At 33.9% G+C, this 23,326-nt stretch overlaps 2 protein-coding genes across 2 annotated transcripts in view; both read right to left on the bottom strand.

The window, feature by feature from the left end:
- LOC120329459 (uncharacterized) overlaps positions 1-13,078 on the bottom strand; it is a 29,057-nt gene extending 15,979 nt beyond the window's left edge. Inside the window, exons 1-8 of the mRNA XM_078118515.1 lie at positions 12,939-13,078; positions 10,945-11,082; positions 9,018-9,150; positions 5,473-5,618; positions 4,405-5,004; positions 3,230-3,779; positions 2,563-2,755; positions 1,750-1,920 (exon numbers count right to left, since the gene is read on the bottom strand). Of these exons, the coding sequence (XP_077974641.1) occupies positions 1,750-1,920; positions 2,563-2,755; positions 3,230-3,779; positions 4,405-5,004; positions 5,473-5,618; positions 9,018-9,150; positions 10,945-11,082; positions 12,939-13,000 (1,993 nt within the window). The 5' untranslated portion in view covers positions 13,001-13,078. The remainder of the gene's footprint in view (positions 1-1,749; positions 1,921-2,562; positions 2,756-3,229; positions 3,780-4,404; positions 5,005-5,472; positions 5,619-9,017; positions 9,151-10,944; positions 11,083-12,938) is intronic.
- A 73-nt stretch (positions 13,079-13,151) lies between these two features.
- LOC120329458 (protein ECT2-like) lies at positions 13,152-18,580 on the bottom strand. Its single transcript, XM_039396098.2, has one exon. The coding sequence runs from the start codon at positions 18,427-18,429 to the stop codon at positions 15,361-15,363; it is 3,069 nt and encodes a 1,022-aa protein (XP_039252032.2). The 5' UTR covers positions 18,430-18,580; the 3' UTR covers positions 13,152-15,360.
- Positions 18,581-23,326: the final 4,746 nt, after the last annotated feature.

A 23,326-nucleotide genomic window follows, 5' to 3' on the forward strand; every position in this document is an offset into this window, starting at 1 on the left:
GAGTTGTTTTATAATTTCTTTCCGTAATTTATATCAAAAATTTTAATGTTTTTAAAATGAAGCTACTCTGCTTTAAATTTAACTTTTTCAAAATTTTAGTTCCTGAGCGGAATTATTTGGCCGTGCCAAGAAGGTCTGAATGAAAAAAAGTTCAGAGAACACTCGTACAGAGATTCCTCAAGCCTCTGCCCCTCTGGTATGTTTCATTGGGATTCCGCTCTACCAAGTTGAAAAGCATCTTCCAAATATATTCAAATCAAGTTTTTCAAACAGAGCAGGATTATCAAAATCAAGTTTCATTTGCCTTTATATCCGTTCAAAAAAAATTAGCTATTCTGGTATTTTAGTTTTTCACTCAGAAATGGAATTTCCAGGTTTACTTATTCAATTTACAAACCATGGTAATTGGTAACGGTGGTTGGCTTTGTAAAGTGCTTTACCACAGGAATGTACCACAAAGAAGTAAAACACATCAAAGGTTCATTAAGGCATTGAAAATTGCATGCATTACCAGGATAAAACACCTTGTTAATGGCTGATTAACTCTAATTTGCTTGAAGGAATTCGAATCAGATTACTCGTTGCTTAACTTGCTAAAAACAAGTACATTATCAAGTTCATTGTGAACTGAGAAGTCAAAACAACTTATTTTGAACTTGTTTTGCCGTGATTCACATTGATAAAATAATCTAATAGGCTATATCGGTATATTAAAAACAAACAGTTTATTACTTATCGATTTCGATCAGTAAGTATGTTGATAGGTAATTGTCTGTCTGTATGTCTGTTAGATGCATGCGATATCTCACGAAAGCGAGATTGAATCTGCTCCAGATTTTGCATGTGCATTCATCTTATCTCGGACCAGAAGCCTATTGATTTTGGGTGAATTATGTCGTATAATTAGCGAGTTATTAATTAATTAGTGAGTGGACACAAGGTGTCACTATGGAGTAAGAGCGCTGTTTTTGGGGATCCCCTAACTTTCGATCGATAAGTCTTCGGTCTCTGACCGATATTCTCGTTTTATGAATTGTTTGGTTTTTATACCAATCCTTACTGATTTTGTATCCCTTATTTTTATAGTTACAGATACTTAACCTAATAAAAAATTTTGTGTGTGCTATCAATGGCCAAGTAGCGGTTTACGTGGTAAACTTGACTCAGTTGACTGCGTTAGTACTGCAGTTTACACATCTCAATTCAAATCTCATGCACATCAGATCACCCAGAGTGTGATAAATTGTTTAGGCAATGCTGTAGTGGAAAGATTTCGGTCCTTGCACATCGTTAGATTTCAGATGCTTATACAGGGCCTTGTTCAGAGCAAATAGTCGGATAAGCGTTGAGCGGAAGGCTTGAATAGGTAGGCTATCGTACAAAAATTACAATGGGCCAAAATTACTCAAGCAAATAAAAAAAAAGAAACAATTCAGGTCTCCTAAGCACCTAAATTCTGTGTCAATTATTTTATTCGAACGAAAATTCTGGTTCAATATTAATCCATAAAGTTGAATTACAGTGCATGAACCATTGTATGTACTGTGTACAGAGAAAATATTTACAATTACATACATTATCGGAATATTATAACTTATTGGCCTATCATTTCCTGACTGACAAGAGCTCTGTTGATTGATTACGCAAGGACATGGCAGACAATTCGTCAAACATAAAAATGATTGTTATGTCATAATAAAAAATAATTTTGTTTACAGGAGACCAGAATAGAATAAAGTCTATTCCTACCTTTTTTGGCTTTTCCATATCTTCTAATATTCAGAGATAAATTTCCAGTGATAACACTTGATACAATCAATTGTACGATATCGTCTTGTGTTTTACAATCAGCGAGAGGAACTTCATTTATAGCAAGTATCTCGTCACTCACACAAAGATGGCAAATGTCAGCGGCACCACCTTCAATATACAGGAGGTTATGAATGTCTATAGATTTTATATATTATATAAACAGAGAGAGCCAACGGAAAGATAAATTTATCACACAATTAAGATATAGGCACTCTTGCGGCAAATAAACCATCTGTAGAACGCTATGAGTAAATGAAATCATTCGTTATTAAAAGTCCTAAGTAGGGATGTAAGTTTCAGAATTTTAAATCTTTGGGATTTGTACCAACATCAACATCACGACATAGCGAAATTGTGTCAAACATTGACCAAAAGCGTTAATTCTCCTTACGTTTACAGCTTTTCCAAGTCAGAAGCTGGTATATTTCATATGGGTCACAGCTCCCTCAATTTTGTTCGACTATAATTTTGCGATGCTTCACTCAAAATCATTGATTTTTTAAAAACATGGCACATACCGTTCTACTGCACATTTAATTAATTACAGTTTATCATTTGGATGGATCTTGACTGAATAGAATCAGATACAAAATTTGATTCAAAATGGAATATCAAATATGTTAAAAATCATGTCACAGAAAACTTTTTTTTCAACATTGCTTTAATTGATCTCCTATTTACAGAGTGAGAAGTTCAACTTGAAAATTAAATTTATTTTTTTGCATGACAAAAAAATCAAGCATGGCTAACCTGGACTAACGGTATCGACAATGACTGGTTTTCCATCATCGCCACCGCGAACAGTAAATCCAAATCCCTTTTCGCTTCTGGGTCGTTGATTAATACAAATTTTCATGTCATCAAACAAATGGTCTCGCTCTTCTGGTTGACGAGTTGGAACTGGCAATGTTGCAGCTTTGTTGACTCGAGGTGATGTCATGGACTATGAAAAGAGAAAAAAATGGAAAAACTATTATCTCTATCCCTCAAACTCTTTGCGGCAAAAAAATCAGAATGGTTAGCCTACTAATAAATAAGAGGGCAATTGTCAAAGAGAAGGTTATTAAATGGCTGATATGGCACTGCAATGATAAAAAAATTTGTCCAAATGCTATCAATAAATTGTACCAAAGGCATCAAGGCTTGCCCGGAAAGTATGAAAAACCAGCAAAATTTGAGGAGAAATATTGGGTCCTTGGGATTTGGGGAGAATTTGAAATAAATTGAAAGAAATAACCTTCTTGCGACTTCTTCTATCTTCGAGAACCGAAAATTTGATCATCTATTGCCCCATTAGTTACAAAAAAAGCAATTTTTTTACAAAAACCTGAACAGGATTGATACTAACTTAGCAAAACGATATAATATATGCGTGTATCAAACAACCAAATATTCTTTTGAAATTAAAAATTCTCACCAATCCACTCAATGATAAAGTGGCAGTTTGACTTCCCTCTTGCTCAGATAAATCGAGTGATGCTGACTTTGTAAATTTTCGAGTGGATGACGTAAATTGGGCCTTTGATACTAGAGGAACTTTGGCGGGATGAGCTGTTTTACCGGTATTAGTAGGAGCAGAAACAGACGAAGTAAATTTCTGGTATATCTCTGGATTTATATGCTTCCTGTTTAAATTAGAGTCTTTGTTTGTTTGATTTTGTTTTGGTGCTGCATATTCCGAAGTCACAGACTGATCCTGGGATCTCCTAGTGATGAGAAGCTCGCTAGAGGAGCTTCGTCCGTGAGCAGGTTGAAATTTCTCAGCCGCAGAACTCGGAGGTTCGTCTGTTTCCGGTTTGCTCATATTTTCCCACATGCTTCTACGGTTTGCAAAATTTGTCTTGCGATACTTGGTAAAAGAACTAGCACCAGGAGTAAAAGGTTTCGGAGCTGAATACTCGTGATAATTCCTTGGTAAAGTACTGCTACTCCCGGTAGGCAACTCGTGTGCTGATTTTGGTCGTTCCCTAGAAAATACAAAAAAATATATGAAACAATGCTCATCGACGACTTGTTTCATCTGCGATGCTAACACAGTGAAGTCGCATGCTTTAACTGTTCCACCGGGAGACGATTATAAATGAATCATGATAAGGGAGAATAGTTGTCATTAATTAGTTTTGTTTCATTGAACTGAAGCTCATTGGTTATACATTAAGAGTACAGCGCAATGCCAATTTACGACACAGGAACCCAGATAAAGATAAATTTGGGAAATACAATATCCAGATCAAAATGGCACTCAGCAAATATGTAAATGACATATTTATCCCATTATTTTGTCCTGTATGATTTCAACAAGACTAATTTGAATACCGAATAACTTTTCAAAATGTGTGTGAAAAAGTATTGCAATAGCACCATGCATGCGTTAAAATTCAACTAATTTTAAACTACAATACGCCAAATAACAAGCACAACAGAAGCAAACTTATGTTAATGTCAATGTTAAAAATGGTAATCAATACGCAATAACAGTTTTGCAAGAAATTGAAAAAAAAATCCAGCCATTTTAGTGGTTGCTTGACTGTAGCATTGTCCAGAATATAACATTAAATAAAGAAAGATATTAAAATAATGAAAAGTGCTTACTTCCGCGCATTTGGATTTTTAGTTCTCATTAGAACACTAGGCACATTGCTACGAGTTTCTCTCTGAACAGGTTTTGATTGGGGAGTCATTTCATACGAAGACCTTTGGGGCGGTTTTGGTCCTCTCTGGACTGGGCCACTATCGCTTGGATCGTAGGAGTTGTAGATACCGCCGCGAGGCAGTGTTTGGGATTTCGATGGAGTATATGACAAACTTGTACTCCTGACATCGCTATTGTCTTGGCTTTTGTTTGGAACTCTCTCGTAAGTTATAGTGCTTCTCATTTGAGGCTGTGCTTCGTAAGAGGCGTGTTTGTTTTCTGCTTGGGTGTTATTTATAACAGCAGTCACTTTGGTCGTGTATTTGTATTGTACTTGAGAGCCATTTGTTTTTGGCGCTTCTTCCCTTGATGAATAAACATTTGATGGCTTAGTTGCTGCGGTTTTATTCTCCTTTTCCCTGATTTGTACGTCTCTTACTAGCCCTTCGAACGTATAATTTCTAGAGTTGGTCGGACTCGTAACAGTAGATGATCTGGGACTTACGAACTCATATTCGTCGTGGTCGTTCAATTGAGCAAGCTCTTTATCTCTTTTCATTCTGAGAAGGAAAAATATCAAGGTTTTTACTTCTGGTTTATTCAGCTACATGGGTTCAAACCCCGTTGACACCACTTTACTGTAATATTTTCAAAAAATTTAACATTGATTACAACTTTATTTTATTATGATATATTTTACTATAAAAAGGATTCAGGATTATATATTTACTAATTATAAATATACACACATTTTTAATATTGATTAATTTCAGATTTCAATAAAACTGAAATTTTCAGACAACCCTAATTTCAACGGAGTATTGCAGTAAAAGTTGGAATTCAATGAATATTCAATTAATTAGAAATCACTGTTTTTTATTCTGAAACATGCCAATTTCTCAATCAAAATTCTGCAAATTCGATTTTGCTGTAAAATAGATGAATCTACTTTATTATTTGAAATCAAACAATTCATAATTTATATTCAGATATGGAGTCTTGCCAAACTCTTGAAGGAAGCATCGTACTTGTCTTCAACAATTTCTTTATACGTCTTCGTCTTCTTTTTGGCAGCTTTGTGTTCCAGTTCTTTCTCAATAGAATCTCTTTCTTCTTTTCTTTTTCTTGCATCCTCTGTCACGCTTCGTCTTCTAGATTTCCAACTTTGCAGTTTCTTAAAAGTAAAAATTGAAATTGAAAAAGGATGAAGTGTAGTTGAAATGAGAAACACAAACCAACTTCCTTCTTGAGTTATTGATACAATATTGAATATGAGGATAACACTTAAGTACTGCTTCTAATGCCACCAGAAGAAGTTTAATAAATAGGGTGCAAACGATTAATCATTATTGATAATTATTTAGCTATTGATAAGCTGAGCTCCAGTTAAAAAATTTTGAGCGAAAAATTGCAAAATGTTCCAAAGTGAAAATTTCTGACATCACAGGGTTCAACCTCATGCCCATCAATTCACACTAAGTGTAATAATTGAGTAGGCAATGGTGAACTCAAACCATTCAGTCTATTCCAGAAAGCTTCTTGTGGCCACTTGTTCAAAGCCTTGTTTAGAGTGAAATACATATACCGTAGATCAATCCAGAATTGAATTAGTGATTTAAATATATTTTGAATGCTCAAGAAATGGATTATATGTTTGGGTATAGAGAAATGAACTGTTGTGTTCAAATTTGAAAGTTCTATATAAATAATCCTAGGACGACGTCATGAATAAGTGCCACTTCAATATTGGAATTTAGATATTGGTAATTTTTCTCAAAACGGCTATGTACAGGGTGATGTGCAAACAGAATGCAGGTCATTTGAAACATAGCCTATTCTAGAGAAAACATAAATTTTGAGCAAAGTATCCTGAAGTACTGCAAATTTTGTGTACAATCGTACACAAACAGAAGTTCAAGTGTTAAATAAATTTTCTTCATTATAGTAGAAGTAAATAGAACATTTATGGGTTCTTTTTTATGAGGCCACCCTGTACATCTCTATCGCATCGCAGATTGTTAAATTTTGAATTATTCAACATAAATAAGAATGCTTATAGGAAGACGTTCGTTCTGGCATCAAACTTTTATAAATTTCATTTCGCCCGACAAAAGTCAAGAGTAGGTGCATAATATGAGTACACTAACACAAATACAGAACTCGCGTTGCACTTTCCCAATCTTAATTTTGTAATATTTCAGCTGTCCAAAGTCAAAAAGTCAGTGTGTGAAATCAAAAAATAATAAACTTCCAAATGGAATGTTTATACAAAACACAGTTATCCATCAATGATAGTTGAAAATTCATCCACACAACATCACATTTATTACTTCTTAAATGTCGAGAAAATAAACAAATTCCACAAGGCAATTGATGCATGACTTTAGAAGAAAGCTATTTGTGTGTTGACTTAGTTAAGGAATTACGTCAGCTCCATCTGGAAAATATGTCAAGATGACGATAGTCACCTACATTGTTTAGTGATGACTTTGCAGATTCCGCAATTTATTATTACAGTAAGTTATTCTGATAAAAAATCTAAAATCAGGAATGTCCAAAAAAAAAACGAATAATCAAATATATTCGAAATTCATTATATTCGATATAGTGAATTTTTGAATTTAGAATAGCTTAGAACATTTTTATTCAAAAGCTAAGAATTTTAAGATGCCAGATAAGGAGATCAAAACATACAATACTTCAACTGGTAACAAACAACACAGAGACCCCAATGACCTTTATATTTATGTTGTTTTAAATGTAATCAACATGAGGATATAGTGATTAAAGTAATTTCCCACATGAAATTGCCCCCAACTTAGAATGTATTCAATATTTCATATTCGAAAATATTTTTTTGGAATGTCTGCGGAATAATACAATATTATTTATACAATTATTTTTTCATCTGGAGTTTATTGAATTTGGCAGACAGTGCTGAACAAGAAATACTCAACCCTTCTATGAATAGTAGGTGTTTATTTTACTTATTAGTTTAGAGCAGGGGTGGACAACGTTTTTGAACCAGGGGCCAAAAATTTTGCCCACCTGGACTGGTGGGCCCACCATGTAAGTGTGACAAAAAAAGTTACATTTTATGAACAATATTTACAGTGTCACAATGCAAAGGTGGAAAACAATATGCTTCGAGTCAAAACTAAATTTAACCACAATGCCAACAAATTCCTTGAGCTAACTTTAGCTAAAACATCAAAATTTGGTTTCAGTTTGATTGTGGCAGCATCAGGCGGGCCAGATTGAATTACCAACGTGCCGGATTTGGCCCACGGGCCGTACTTTGCCCATGTCTAGTATAGAGCATGGTTCAAAAAATGAATCGTATGCAAAATGTTGCTGGGTAATCCAATTTAACAATATACAGAAAGAGAAAACGTTTTTTAATAAGCTCTGCGTGACATTTATACATAGCAGACCGAGACCACACAAATGAAGCTTTGTCATTCTGCGCAGCTGTTTACTCAATTTTATAGAGGGGCTTTCCATTCAAATCAATCCCAAACTGGACTGTTTGACAACGGACTCAATGATTGTTATAGTGAAAAAATGAATCACTATATCATAGAGAGAAAATTTTGAATTTTTTTTTGTCAATAGAAATTATGGTAGCATCAAATCATAGATTCCGATTTTGGTGAAGAAAACATATATCATGTGTGTGTGACAAACTGTTTTAAACCATATCGGTTATGAATCCATGATAAATGCAATGATTTGTTTTAGAACAGAATATAGAATACATACAAAATACAGGTAGGATTTATGTAATGGTTTGAAGCAGCATTTTTTGGTATTTCCGAAGTATGTGAACTAAGATGGCGGACACCGGTACGTAGTATGTGTGGTTATGTTTAGGCAATTTCATAATTTAATCCCATTTTTACCGTATTTTCGGTGAATGAATTCGGTGACTAGCCAAGTGACTAGTATATTATGGCCTAACCCTAACCTGGTACAGATACTACATTCCGGTGTCCGCCATCTTGGTTCACATACTTCAGGAGTACTCATTTTTTTACAATAGCCTACCAATGATCATACCAATTATGAAATAATAGGAAAATCGCACATATCGATAAGCTCACCATAAACAAAATTATAAAGTGAACATGAACGAAATAACCTCATAAAATCTTAACAATAACAATAGTTATCTCATTCTTGCCACGTCGTACTTGCATACTGTAATTATAATCATATAAGTCCCCTAGCGCAGTGGTTCACGAAATTTTTCAATAAATTTCCCCCTTTGGGTCTTTTGAAACTCTTTATTCCTGCCATGTTATACATACAAACTAAACTTCCATTGCTAGTGCGACCTTTAATTGACCTAAGCTTGTGTTAAGCACAAGTCGCAATCTGGCATTTGTTTAAAAACAGTAATACTAAACAATATTGAAACAACACAAAATCCAAAATAAAATTCCCTCCCCGAAAATATCAATATTCTTCCCTGGTTTGGAAAGGCTGCATTAGCGCTGAATGCATAGAGGAAGGATGAGAAGCTATTCTCGCGTAACCCCAACTAAACTAAATAAATCGTATAATTACTCACTGAAGTCCACGTGTCTTCCTCTTCTTTGAGTAAAACTTTTAATTTTTCCATTTCTCCGTATCTTTCATTAATTTGATGTCGATGTGCTTCTTCTTCTTTCTTTTCTTCATTCAAGTCGCTCATACTTTTGCTTCTAAAATTTTAATTTCTGATGATTAGAAACGAAGAAAATATTAGGAGGCCAGAATTCGCAACATCAAAGAAATTTTTTCATGTCTTTCGCTCCAGACAAGGCCTAGTACAAGAAACCATTGATGCGTGACAATATGTGAAGAGTTACTATTTTGAAAAGACTGGCCTTTCCTATTGGAATGTAACAGAGATATTTGAACAGAAATGCCAACAGATGAGTGTGCCACTTTGACCGTGACGTCTTCATGTAACCGCCAATATGAAATAATATAATATTATGTAGAAAAATGCAATATTTAATTTTATTCATATGATTTGTATTATTGAACATATTTTTTTAAATGAACAATTTTATTGTTCCGCACAGACATAACTCTGAACAAACTAAAAATTCGGCTTATACTCGCATCATGATAAAGTCATATATAGGTACGTTAGAGGACTGGAAAGATATCTTTGTTGAGTTTGACAGTGATAGTTAGCATGAATTTGAAGGATTTAGAGACACTTCTTACCGTTATTATTAAAAGTAGAATAACAATAACACTAATGGTTATCTTTTCATTAATTATCTTCTGCAACCATGTTGTGTTAGTTGCTTACGTCGTGTTACGATTTGCAGGGTTTCCTTATATGCAAGGATAAGTCATCTCTTAAGGTTTTGAGAAAATCACATTTTTTCTATTAGTATGGGTCCACAGTCAAACCTATCAATGAACATACGATAGACACTTTGAAACTTTGACCAAAAGATGGCCGCTGACCCAAAATAACAAAGATAAAAAATCCATTTTTGGAATACGGACATCAGTTACTTTCATTTTACTGCGGCAATATTTAGTAGTAACAATACTAATATATTCTGTAAAGCTTATCCATAGTTCCATTTGACACTTCATATCCTAGTACTGGGAATAATACCACCAAATCACAATTTAATGATAATCACAGGCTATAATCTGTGATAATCTATCTATTAATCAAAATAACTAAGGTTAAATACAGGATTAAATATTGTAATTATCAATTCATCGTAACGCTACACTCTATGATTTTTGTCACAGAGGTTATCCATAATAGTTCAGTTTATCTAAAATGTTGATTAGGAATCTTTTTTGGATGTAAAACTTACATATAATTGTTTGGGAAATATTTTATGTTGAACCATTTGGCCAATTGATCTTGAATATTCAGTAGTTAAAAATGGGAAAGTTCTCTAGAAGGTTACTAACACCTTAAACTTTTTTCTGGGTTGCAAGGGCCCTGTGCTGTTGAATCCCATATTTTCAAGTTTCAAAATATATACCAACACATGGTTTGCTTTAGCTGAGCGCTCATAAAACAATATATGATGATAGTACCATAAATTTGAACATTATTTTCTTGCTTATTAAAATTGAAACCAATCCACTATACCCAAATTATGAAATAGTGCTAAAAGCTTTACTAAAGCTATTTAAAATCTGAATTAAAAAGTAAATTTATTTACATAATACAATATCTTTCAAGGCAAATCTCTCATAAATTTGCTTAAAATTCTGGCAGATAACGTTCTTTGTGTATTTTCCATAAATATGGGATGTATTATAACTCAATTCATGGCCCCGGTAACGGTAAATAAAACATAATTGTATATAAAAATTCGGTACTCGTGAAGTATGACACCAAGATGTCGCACAACCTGAACCCTAACATCGTACACAACATGAGTTCAGGTTGTGCGCCATCTTAGTGCGCATACTTCAGGAGGTTCAAAAAATCAATATCATATAACATTTAAAATGTTTTAACCAACCTCATGTGTTGTTGAAGATATGCTACAGGGTTTCCAGTCGGAGTTATAAATTTTTTATATTGTTCTTCATTTTTCTTTTTTCTCAGAGGTGCAGGAATATGAGTAGAAATGCGCCTACTTGCCATGTCATCTTTTATTCTGAGAAAAAGAAATGATTGTAAATGTAAAATAGCATCAAACTCTAATAGGTATTATGGTATTTGAATTTGATAAAAATGCATGGGAAATTATAATGATGGCAATGGATGTTGAAAATGAATAAAGCACTCAGAAACATTTTTAATTTAATGTAATCAATAGTGCAAAATATTTTTTGCAACTACAGTACTTTAGAACAGTGGTTCCCAATCTTCTATGGCTTTTGGGTTGTGGCCCCCACTCCCGGAGGCTTACATCACTCATGGCCCACCTGTTTATCATTCCAGTGGTAATTATAGTGTTAATATGGTAAGAATGAAACTAGGAAGAACGGGAAGTAATCTTGTCAAGGGAAATGTAAAATCAGTTTCGCGCCTAACATTGTGGCCCATCTTCAACCGTTCTTTGGCCCCCTTGGGGGGCCTCAGGCCCCCGGCTGAGAACCACCGCTTTAAATCATCTTCAATTAGAAACTTTTTTTAATAGAACTAAATTTAGATCAGAAAGGCGAATAAAACATGTTTACCAATTAATGGCAACCTTATAAAATACTCAAGAATATTATGAATATTAGTTTGATTTATTAATAAGTAAACTTTCTGAATTACCTTCATTTTTTTATGGCTCAATTTTTGTTAAATAATAATATTAAATTTAAGATGCAAAAACATATTGAAAAATCATCATCAAGAGTGGATAATTTATATGTTGACCATCCCTATAATAACATGCAAAAAAGATTCAATCTAATTTAAAAAAAACTTCAGTTAGTTGGGAAATTGTTATCTAAAAATAAATTAATAAAGTCATTTCGAGAATCCAAATTAAAGAAATAGTGGCAAAACATAGTAATACGTTTTGGAGAAAGGTTTCTAAACTAGCCTGGAGTTAAATAACAATTGCTTGCAGCACACGAATTTTTCGAATGCCAAACAATTATGTGTAAACAATCACCTCACCACGTTGCCCTGCTCTAAACACTTTGCATTGCGTAAAATTTTCCAATACCAAATATGGAAAAAAGAATGAGGTAACTGCCTTAGCATGAAATTTTGATGAAATTGGAATATAAACAAAAGTTCTTGCTTTTGTATATTATCTAATAGCAATTTGATGAAATTTGGGAAGGCTATATGAATATGATCTCCTATAATTGAAATCTTAAAAAATATAAACAAATATTTACCTAAATTAATTTTAAACGGGAATGTGTAAACTGAATCAAGTTTGAAGATACTCAAAATTTTGAATTTTAGAACTACCGTAATATTGAAATGTTGCATCTTTAAGAGTAACTTAATATCTGGGAACTATGAAAAATTGGTCATCTTATGTTTCCTGCATTTTCAAATTCAAATATATGAGATATACTTTGATGAAATATATAATACTGTGTGTTTTCGGTAGACCATGACTCAAATTACATTATTATTCTAATATATTCTATATCCCATACTTAAAACTATTATTTTAGAATATATTCCAAATAATAAAGTACGTATCTAGTTTCGGCTACCCCTGATTTCAAAACACAAAAAGACATACCGGTATGTCTGATGAATACATAATATATGCATAATGTTGAAAAGGCAAACAACCAAATATGAAATGTATATTTCTTTTAGGATAAAATAAATTTTCAAAAATGTTGTTGTATGTGAAGAACATTTATTAAATTCTTGCAGTATTATCCAATAGAGAATTTTACAGTGAGGAGAATAAAGTCAACAGCGTCATAGCATTTACAATAAAACAGGAAAAATATATTAGAATTTTTAAATTATGTGTTGAATACCTGTAATTACTATTACTAATTCCTATACAACAAAATAGAATACTAATTGTTAATTACTCACACATGTCCCAATTCATCTCCTGAACCTCCAGAATAGTTCGCATCAGTTGAAAGACGCATCATTGTATTTGTGTATGTGTTTTCAATCACAAATAATAATCCAAAATTATCATTCCAGTTTTTCCCACTTTTTTATTGTGTGATCGTTTCGATTTTAAATACCGGCATTAAAATAAACAAAATTTTTACATCATAAGGCTAAATAGATCTGAAACTTAATTAAGGAAAACACCATAGAAGCAATGAAAATAGGGTGCATACTGAACTTACAATACCTAATATTAATGATTATAAGCAATTTCAAATCAGGCATGCATGGGAATATGGGATATTATAGAAAGCACACAAAATCCCAACTGAAAACATTTGAAAAATGCTGTAAAATCACTTGTATGTCTCAGTTAATAAAATCAAATTCAGTTGGGGAGAAAATAACCAGTGAGAGACGAAGAAGTAATTCAATCAATTCTAACAATTATAAGCAAAAATTTTGCAAAACAAATCACATTTTAAAATAATCAAACTTGATCAAATTTCAGATAATATATTCAGATAACTGTTGCAAAAAATTCCATTTACTTAGTTTGAAATTACTTGCAACAAACCCAAAATAAACCCTATTTTATTCAAAATGATTATTTATTCAAATTCACAAGCATCGTGTGACAATATTATATTAAAACCCCAAAACCTGAATTTCACAAATTCCATCAAGTAAAAAATCATTCTGTCAGTTACAGCTGTTATTAATTAATTGGTGATTATCGATATACAGTTTCGAGAAATATTCAGTGATCACTAATTGCTGAGTAAATAATGCTGTTATCACAATAGCAGAAATTATATTACCAAAATCGAAAGGCAACTTTTATAGCAGTGCAAAGCAAATATGCTAAAGAACTAAGGACCAATGGTTGAATGAATTTCACCATTGAATAAAATATATTGGCATTACTGGTCGAAGGTCTTAGCGCAATGAGGTCCAAAACAAAATCGAATACATTTGAGAATTATTATTTTCGGTATAAATTTTTTTTTAATTTAGGAATAATTTAGAATATTTTAATTCGAGAATTGAAGACTGAGTCGCCTGAAAAGCAGATCAAACCGTACAATGAGATAACATACAACACAGAGAAAACAATGACCTTCTATATTTATGTTGTTTTAGATGTGATCAACATGGAGACAACCTGCCCCCAATACAGAATGTATTCGATATCCCATATTCGAAAATATTTCCTCAGAACGTATTTGGTTTTGGTCACCCTGGTTATGTTTGTACCTCAGTTAATAGTAAACCCTAGCCCACAGACTCATTCATGGTTTTACTGATTAGGATTCTTCACACAAAATTGACTACAAATTTTAGAGCTTCCTATCTATGAGTGACTGTTGATAGTTCAGAGGAATGGTAAACAGAAAAAGGCCCACCAGAATGAAATGTTTAAAATATCCAATTCAAATTTAGAAATCATAAATTATTTAGACAAAGATGCCATTTAGAAATTATTTTCTGGAGTGAACTTTCAATAATGTATTACTATGAGACTATTTATGATTGGTCAGGTCAAAAATATGAACAAATTTTAGGCAGTGATAATGCGGCAGTGATGTTTACATATACAGCAGAACAGAAATTACAAAAATCAAATATAACAACGACGAGTCAAAAAAAAGACTCAAAATGATTGATAAAATCGATACCACAAAATACAAATAGTTTTGAAGGGTTTAGAAATAAGAAAAGGATGGAATCCATATAAGATTTTTCAGCTACATAGCTGAAAATAGTTGTACAAGTTCGATAAGTAACGGATATTAATACCACTCGTTGATGACAAATAATGAACTACATACCGTATTTTAGAGACCATAAAATGCACTTCAAATAGCGCCTAATGTATGGATCAGGTAGTGCGTTATTGGCTACCCTCAAAATCAGTACCATGCACATTATGTGTGGATAAACCTATAATCTAAGCAATTGATTGACGTTGCGCCTCATGGCCCGTGAATACGATACTCAAATCAGTGAATTAGATTAGGGAATTCAATATCAAATTCTAACCCCAAATATTGAATCAGTTAAATAATTATATTGTAAATTTCCCGTCTTTACCATTACATATTATGGAAGCTGGCTACTTAGCATAAGCTTAGCAATGCATATGATGCTTATTATGGGCAAATTTCGCAAAATCATTTCATGTGCTAGTATTACTTTTTTACAATTCTTCCGATAGGAAATTAATATTCACAGGCCGGAACTTTAAATTCTACCTATTTCCACACCTAAGCTTTTTACAATGATTTCAAACATGAAATTTTATGTATGCAGTATTTCCAACTCTGATTTATTTGTATTAGTAGTCTTATTCAAATGAACAGATTTAAGAAACATGGATAAAATCATGAACATTTCACTGTAATTCTCTTTTATTCTTTCTCCTGAAAGAACCAGCACGGCCCAATGCAACTGTGGCCGCTTTTACAGCCTTGGCAGCACCCCTTTTTCTTCTCACTGGAGGAGTTGGAGCTTGAAATTCATGACCTTTGGTGTGAGCGAGAATTCCCGGATAATGATTTGCAGGTCCTTGTAAACTCATCATACTCATTGAAGGTTTCATCATTGACTGCGATCCTGTGAATATATTCTCCTCATTTTCAGCTTGATAACTTGAAGAACTCGACAATCTAGTGTGACGTTTAGGCGTACAAAGACTGTTGATGCTCATTCCAGGCGTCAAACCAGAAGTTGAAGATCCAGTATGGTAGTCGGAACCATCGCCATTTTCGTCTTCAAATAATTTGGATGCGGGCCATGCACGGGAAGGTGTTGCACCTAATCCAGGTGTTATGTGATTGTTTGATGCTACTGCTTTCATACTTGGGCTCATCATAGTTGAAACGGCTCTTTGTACCGTATTTCGTGGAGTCCGACTGAATGAAAAAGCACGCGTCAATTTCCTATGTGATTTTTTAGCAGCTCGGAAAGCCCTTCCAAAAGTGGAACCAATATCTGTAGTGCTAATATCTAAATCTTGAGAGGACAGAGTGTGAATAAAATTGTCATCACTGGTTTTGCAAACAGTATTAGCACGATGTCTAGAAATGAGCTGTAGCAGTCTATTTTTTCCTTCATCTCCCGTTAAAGTTGCATTAGGTTCCTGGTCCTTTTCGTCAACTTGGCCACCACATGTACTTGAACATGTCACAACTTTGAAAGTATACAACCAATCTTGAGTATCTGTTGGCGTACGACAGAACAATGAAAAAGCACTTTGGCAATCATCAGAATTTTTTATATTGACAACTTTTTTGATGTGGGAAAGTGACAAGAGTCTGATATGTTTGAGAGAGCGCGCAGCCGATTGAATTCCTGTGTGAACTTTCGGACTTTTAAAACTTTGTGTCTTTGCGCCGTGTTTTCTTTTGGCTATCTCAACACAGTCAGTAAACAGAAATAGACAAACATGATCTCCTTTACTCGTTAAATTATCGTCAACTGAGATCAATTCTGAGCGAGTTACGAACTGCCTATGTGAAGAAACAATTGTGGGTGGACATCCTTCAACTTCATAAACAATATCAAAAATTTGTTTTTGCGATTCCGTTTTTCTTTTATCTTCGTTGATATGGGTCATTACCTCTTTAACTGCATCCAGTGCCGTTTGAATTCCCAACACATCTGGGTGATTTTTATTTTCCCTTTCTGTGTGCTTTTTAATATCTTGTAAAAGTAAAAGTATTCTGGGTAAACGTTGTACTGGGTTGATAAGTAATTCAGCAAGAGTTTGCCTTCCACATTCTTTCTTAGCTTGGTTAATTTTCAAAAATGCATGAAATCGGGGCATTGTAGATTCACACGAGTCAATCATCTCTTTACTCATCTCAAAGAAATTTACAAAAGGGGGATAACAACGCACAAATTCTTTAGCATATTTATCGACGATACATCCAACGCAGGATGAGTCACCCCATGTCTCCATAACGTTTGACAAATCGGCTGCCATTCTCGTGTGTACTTGATGTATTTCAGGTAACGATCCAAATATTACTTTAATATTTTCGCCAGGAAGTATAGGTCCGCCAGCTTGTCTTAAATCTTCAAGTGGCTTTTTGAAGACGTTTATAATTGTATTTAATATTCCAACATAATTTTTCTCGGTTTGTAAAAACTCCATCGCAACTTGAAAACGGGCAGACACAGCCTTTTTTACAGCGTTATTTGATGAATCTTTCATCGAATCAGATTGACGGGGTGAACTCCTTGTTTTTATATTATTTGAAATGTCAAGCATTAATGATTCGTTCATACACGTAGTCATATCAGTAGATTTTCGTTTTGATGCAGGTTGAGATCCGCAGTCCGTATCAGAATCCATTGCTAATTTAGCCAAAGTCTCTTCCTTCATTCTTGATCTTTTTCTACTGAAGGAATATTTCGACGAGGATGAGGCTCGTGAAACTCCAGATTCGCAACTTGATTTTCTATATTTATGTGGTGTACCTAGTAATGATGAACATGTAGAACTTCTTGTCATTGTTTGTTTTGTTTCGGGCATTTCGAATATGTAAATTGATTCAGCAGCTCTGGCTTCAATCTGTATACTGCCCCAGAACCATTCTTGAACAACAACAAAGAGTTTTCCTTTCGGTTCAAATGAAAGACTCGTAACGTTATTTTCATCAACGATTACATGTGTACATGATGAATCCCCGATGTCTGCTGTTTTTGCTCCTTGTTGCAATGCTTGCTCTTTCATATGCTCACATTCTTCAGCAGGGAATCCATAGAAACTCAAAACGCATCCTTCGAAAGGTTTCGCTTTGCATGGAAAAACAAATTCATCATGAGTTGCATGAATTCCAGTTCTTTTTCTTGCGTTCCAACACAAATGAACCCAATCTTCTCTCATTATTGGTATGCCAAGGCTGACAGCCGTACGGTATTTTGGTCCGTGAAAGCCATTAGTAACGAGAAAATCAATTTTTGCACTCATATCTTTCTTTATACAAGCTCCCATGTAATGACAAGTTGTGACAAGCCGTGTTAAATGTTCTTTAGTTTTGAAATTGGTGAAGCAAAGATTTAATCCTTGCATACAGCTACAATATTGGGGTCTGTATGTATACGGCAAAGGTTCGTTTGTAAGAGCAACATGCATTATGACCGGCGATCCCAAGACCCTATGAACAGAATGTTTTAAATTGTGGAAATACTCGCTGTCGAACTCTTCAAGTACAAATATAGTTTCATATTGATCATCTTCCAAGTCAATGTATTCAGAACCATCTTTAGATGCGACAAATGGTATATTTATATTATTTAAAGCCTGAATAAGTTCGCTATTGTTTGCAGCGCTATCAACCAGGCAAACTCTAGGCTCAACTGAAGAATGATTGGGTGACTTCATAAAGTTCATAGCACTTATTTCAGAACTTGCTGTTGCCGAAAGTTTCAAACTATGATCTGAAAATTCAGCCATTTTGGATGTACTTGGCTGTAAATCGTCAATTTATATCAATTTTCAAAAATTGTGCAGACTGGCGTCCATCATTTGTCAGAATCAGCAATTGTCTAACAGTACAAAGCAATTTTAACCATCCTAAATTTTTAACACCTATTCAACTGTAAATAACCAATATAAATTTGCAAATTATTACCCGTTACTGTGAAAAGAAGAAAAATGACAGAAATGTCATGGCGGTATCCTGTCAACTTTTAATAGCCATTTAACACTGTAAACCATATTAATCATGAGCATGAACCAATATCCCAGTATTACAGATGACCATAAGCAGGATACTACAATGTTCAATATTTCAGTATGTTAAATAATAACGTAATACTGTAATACAGTACAGTGGGGCACAGTACCCAAATGTATCGCCATTTGATTTAATAAAAGCAACACAGTATTTGTTTTTGAAACAAGGGCGTCTGGAACGACAACAGATGTGTCAGATCATGCGAGATCGTCTCTGTAATAATTGCGAATTTTTGCTAAAAACTCATGAAAGCTGTGGTAAAACTTTTTTCCTTCGGTCTGTCGGTAAATCAGATTAGATTGCATTTACTTTTATTTATTTCTATAATTGTAAAGTGCCGATATAAAGGCCCAGACAGTTTCATAAAAGGAAGGTTTGCACTCAATGTTAAAATTAATGTCTTAATATTAGGGCTATTATTGAAATCGGAGTAAATTTCAAGTCAGTACTGCAGTAAGTCAACACAATTAAATATGGCTATTCCCAGCTAAAACATGCAAAACAACAAATTTTACAGAGAAATATCAATTTTAGATTACAGAAATTCAATTATCAAAATTCTTAAATCCAATAAATGCGGTATTTCTGCATTAATTTTGAATCTCATTCGTAAACTAACGTTATATCTGTCTATAAAAATGTAGTAATGTTAATATTAGGTACGGTACCAGTATCGTAACTTACGTAGAGAGATTCATTCCCACAAAAACAAATTCGACACTATTCAGCTCTTATTACAGTATCATAAACATAAGCCAATAAATAGGCTAGTACTGGAATAAAAGTACTGTAATAGAAAAAGTAAGTACGGTACCGGTAGGTACCGTAGTAGTAAATGTGCTGGAATAAAATATTTACACATTCTAACTAACGTTAGACTTACGGTGACGCGATTAAAACGACAAGCAACAGAGCGACAGATTAATTACTAATTTTGCGGTACACTTTCATAAAATATACGACAAATCACTACCGTCATACCGGTACCGTACTGGCCTGTTGCAATATTTCACATTATAACAAAAGCATAGGCAAAATGCCGAAGTACAGACAGAGAGGCACTGGCCGACTTGGAATTCAAAAGTTTTGTTCGTCGGCCAATCCGTGAAGGCATTTTTTAAACAATGAGCGGGTCATGCATTCAGCTTACTAGCGCCTACATTGTGCATAGAGAAGTATTTCAGATTAGATTTCAGGGTTAGTATATTTGAATTTTCACTCCTGTTTGTTACTGTTGTTGTTTACATAAATGCTTTTCACTAAAACTAATGAATAATCGTTTACAAATTTTTATCAATCGAATATGAAAGAAACATTTGTTGAAGTTTCGCCCGATTCCGGTTTAATAAAAACATTTTTGCCAAACTCCAAATTTAAAAAAAAATCCTGGAATTTGATTGCGTGGAAATCGAATTTTACAGATGAAACCTTGATCGTAAGTTAATACAATACTTTAGAATATATGTTGCTTAATTTTAAATGACATTGAAAGACAAATAAACACTTTTCCAGCACAACACTTGTAGCACCGCCAATACAGCAACCCTCCAATCTTCTCGAAAACTCTCTTGTTCATTGCTACTTTAAGTTCCAATCCAACAAATTACAAATTTTACGCGCAAAAATTACATTTTTATTGTCTTGTCTTCATAATTTCGCTAAGAGAAATAGGACTGGTATTTATATAATAAGTTAATAAACGAAATGTAACGGGAAGCTAACATCTTTTCGAAAAAATTCGGAAAAAAGACGTCAGAAATTCCGCCTGCAAAAAATCTCCATAATCACACTTTCTATTACAGCGGAATGAGGTACATACGGAATGTCTGTACATTTTTCAGTAGACTTGAACAAAGAATTTTACAATGACATGCATGTATTTATTACTATGGGTGTTCAATAAAAACATATGAAATCCTATTCTAATATCCTAAAACCCACATGAATATCATATTCCATTGTAGATATCTATATGACAAGAAAGCTAGATTCCTTATCGAATTCCACAATACGTCCACCCAACCAAAGGTTCCCCTAAATAATTATTCCTATGTACGGATGTATACGTAGCAGTTTATCATCAGTGAATGAGAGATTGCGTATTGTGCCTAATATTTAAATTACTTGAAAATAATTTTCAGAGGCTGCGCACACGCATAGATTTACTGCGCACAGACGTATTTCGATGTGATGTAACAATGTTTTCGGTTGGCAGGTTGAAAAAGTAGTTGTTGGCCCACTTATTATCCGGTTAGAACGCCAAAATTTCTTCATTGGTTTTTGCACAAATATTAGTCCTTTCCAAAAAAGTGCGCACACACCAAAATTTCTGCGCACACATACTACAAAAAATTAGAGGGAACATTGGCGATGAGGATGGGATTCGATCCCACACAACAATATACCCGTATTTCTCCGTGTATAATACGCACTTCTGATCTCAGATTTCATCTTCAAAATTAGGGGGTGCGTATTATACATTGGTAGCCTATAGAAAATTTTCAAAAAATCATGATCGATATTTTACATGCAATTGCAAAATACACATGTTTTCTTTCCGTCTTATTTCTATTAATTTTATGTGACAAAGTCCGTAATAACCAGATCATGCTTGTTGCAGTAGAATCACACCCATAGAATGGACTATCTTGTCTAACAAAGGACAACGCATCTATTTCAATAACCAGTGTATATAAGTGATAAGAACGTCACTTCAAATCGATAGTTTGATTGTTGTTGTCCTCCAGTCTGGCATCCCTCATTTCTGTTTTACCGTATCGGCAAAATTGAATGTTCCTAAATCATTTTTTCTCACTCTGAATTGCGGCTTGTTTCATTTCTCTCGTTTTGACCGATCGGCAAACGGGCAAACCTAACGCACACAAATCTTTTTTCCCCAACCATTTTCAAAATTCTCTAAGATAGGTAACAGCACGATAATTCAAATCTGGGTAACAGCACTCCGAGATTGACAGACACAGACCTGTCAATGTCATAAACACTTGAAACATATTATTAAATCACAGTGAAACTTGCTAGGCTGGCTTCCCGAAAATACCAAATGCGGTCGACGCAAGTGACCGAAGTGAGTGACTGAATTCGATCATGCGTAATATGCATGAACCTTGATATTTTCATACAATCCATCCTAAAAGAGCCCTGCGTATTATACACCGAGAAATACGGTATATTATAAACGTATATATTATAAAGTTCGTGCCGTGCTGATAAAGACCTAATTTAGCATTTTCTACTTTAGTTTTACATACATAGTATACTTTATACTATGTTTCACGCAAAACTCACTTCATCTACTTTTAAACAATGTCCACGTGACAAACTAATAAATCTAAACACATTTACGAATCCAATCGAAGTCAATGGATATTAGAAAAAATGGCGTGGTTTTATAAGCACACTGTTCTATTGTCAATCTTGGTGCAACGTTATGGATCGTTTTTCATTTAAATATTCGGCAAGTTTGGTTAAATTTTTAAAATCCCCCACGCGTATGAAAAAAACTTTTGGCGAAATTTCGGAAGCAGCTCCTTTTGTTGTGCCGTGTATTATAGTAACAATGCCGCCAACGAGTTTGTTAAAGTAAGTTTTTTCGGTTATGTAGTTTCTACGGTGAAAAGAATTCTCAAACGACAAGTAAAATTTGAATGACGCAAAGATTTCAAGGAAAATAGTAATATCAATTTCAACAGGGCGGTTGGCGCACTTCCCGAATTGATGAACACACAGTAGACCTGTGAAGAGAACTTTTGGTATACTTTGGCATTACATGATTTCCAAGTTGTCATTAGGCCTGATTACATGTCCATTAAAACTAGTCCAGCGAAGCGGTTCGATTCGGAAAAGTCAAAGTGGTCTCGGAGACCACTTAGCGCCCTCGAATACATGTCCAAACCAACGAGATGAGTACAGTTTTGGAGCTGCCGGACTAAAGCAAATACGTCACGATTTGCAAACACTACATATATTTTTTTTTCAATAAATTCAGAAATTCAACACAAATGTTAATTAAAGTATATATCAAAATTATATGCGCGTTCTTGATTGAAGTTCTGTGAAGTTATTTGTAGAATATGATGGGGGTTGCTTTCCCGTTGAAATTGACCCATGATCTATGTCAGATCGGATTCTAATGTTGTTGTCACGTATGCTGGTTATATATTGTATTGATTGAAATGATACAATTAGTATAAAGAGTTAATGTGTGTCTAACATTTGGCACAAAATATTTGTTACATATGTAAATAAAACTATAGTGTATGTTGAAAATGAGCATTGATTTGTTCTACAGTAATAGTTTTATAGCAAACCATTGGCAGCAAAATTTTTCCACGTGTGGGTCTAATCAGATAAATGTTGAAAGTTTTATTTATAGTTTTCCAAAAGCCAGAAATGGTATGTCAAAAACAAATCTCCAAACTTGCAAGAGTTATCTAAAAGTTTACAGTGTCTAATTCCTTTGCCATACTTGCCATACATCATTTCCCAAGTTGTCATCTTCAGATCGGAATCTTCTTGAAATGTTGGTGTCGCTGTTTCATTAAGGCAACCCTTCACTAGTTTAGGCCCTCAACAGCGAAAAGATTCACTAAAAAA

Source organism: Styela clava, chromosome 12 (genome assembly GCF_964204865.1).
Source record: "Styela clava chromosome 12, kaStyClav1.hap1.2, whole genome shotgun sequence".
Taxonomy (NCBI): Eukaryota; Metazoa; Chordata; class Ascidiacea; order Stolidobranchia; family Styelidae; genus Styela; species Styela clava.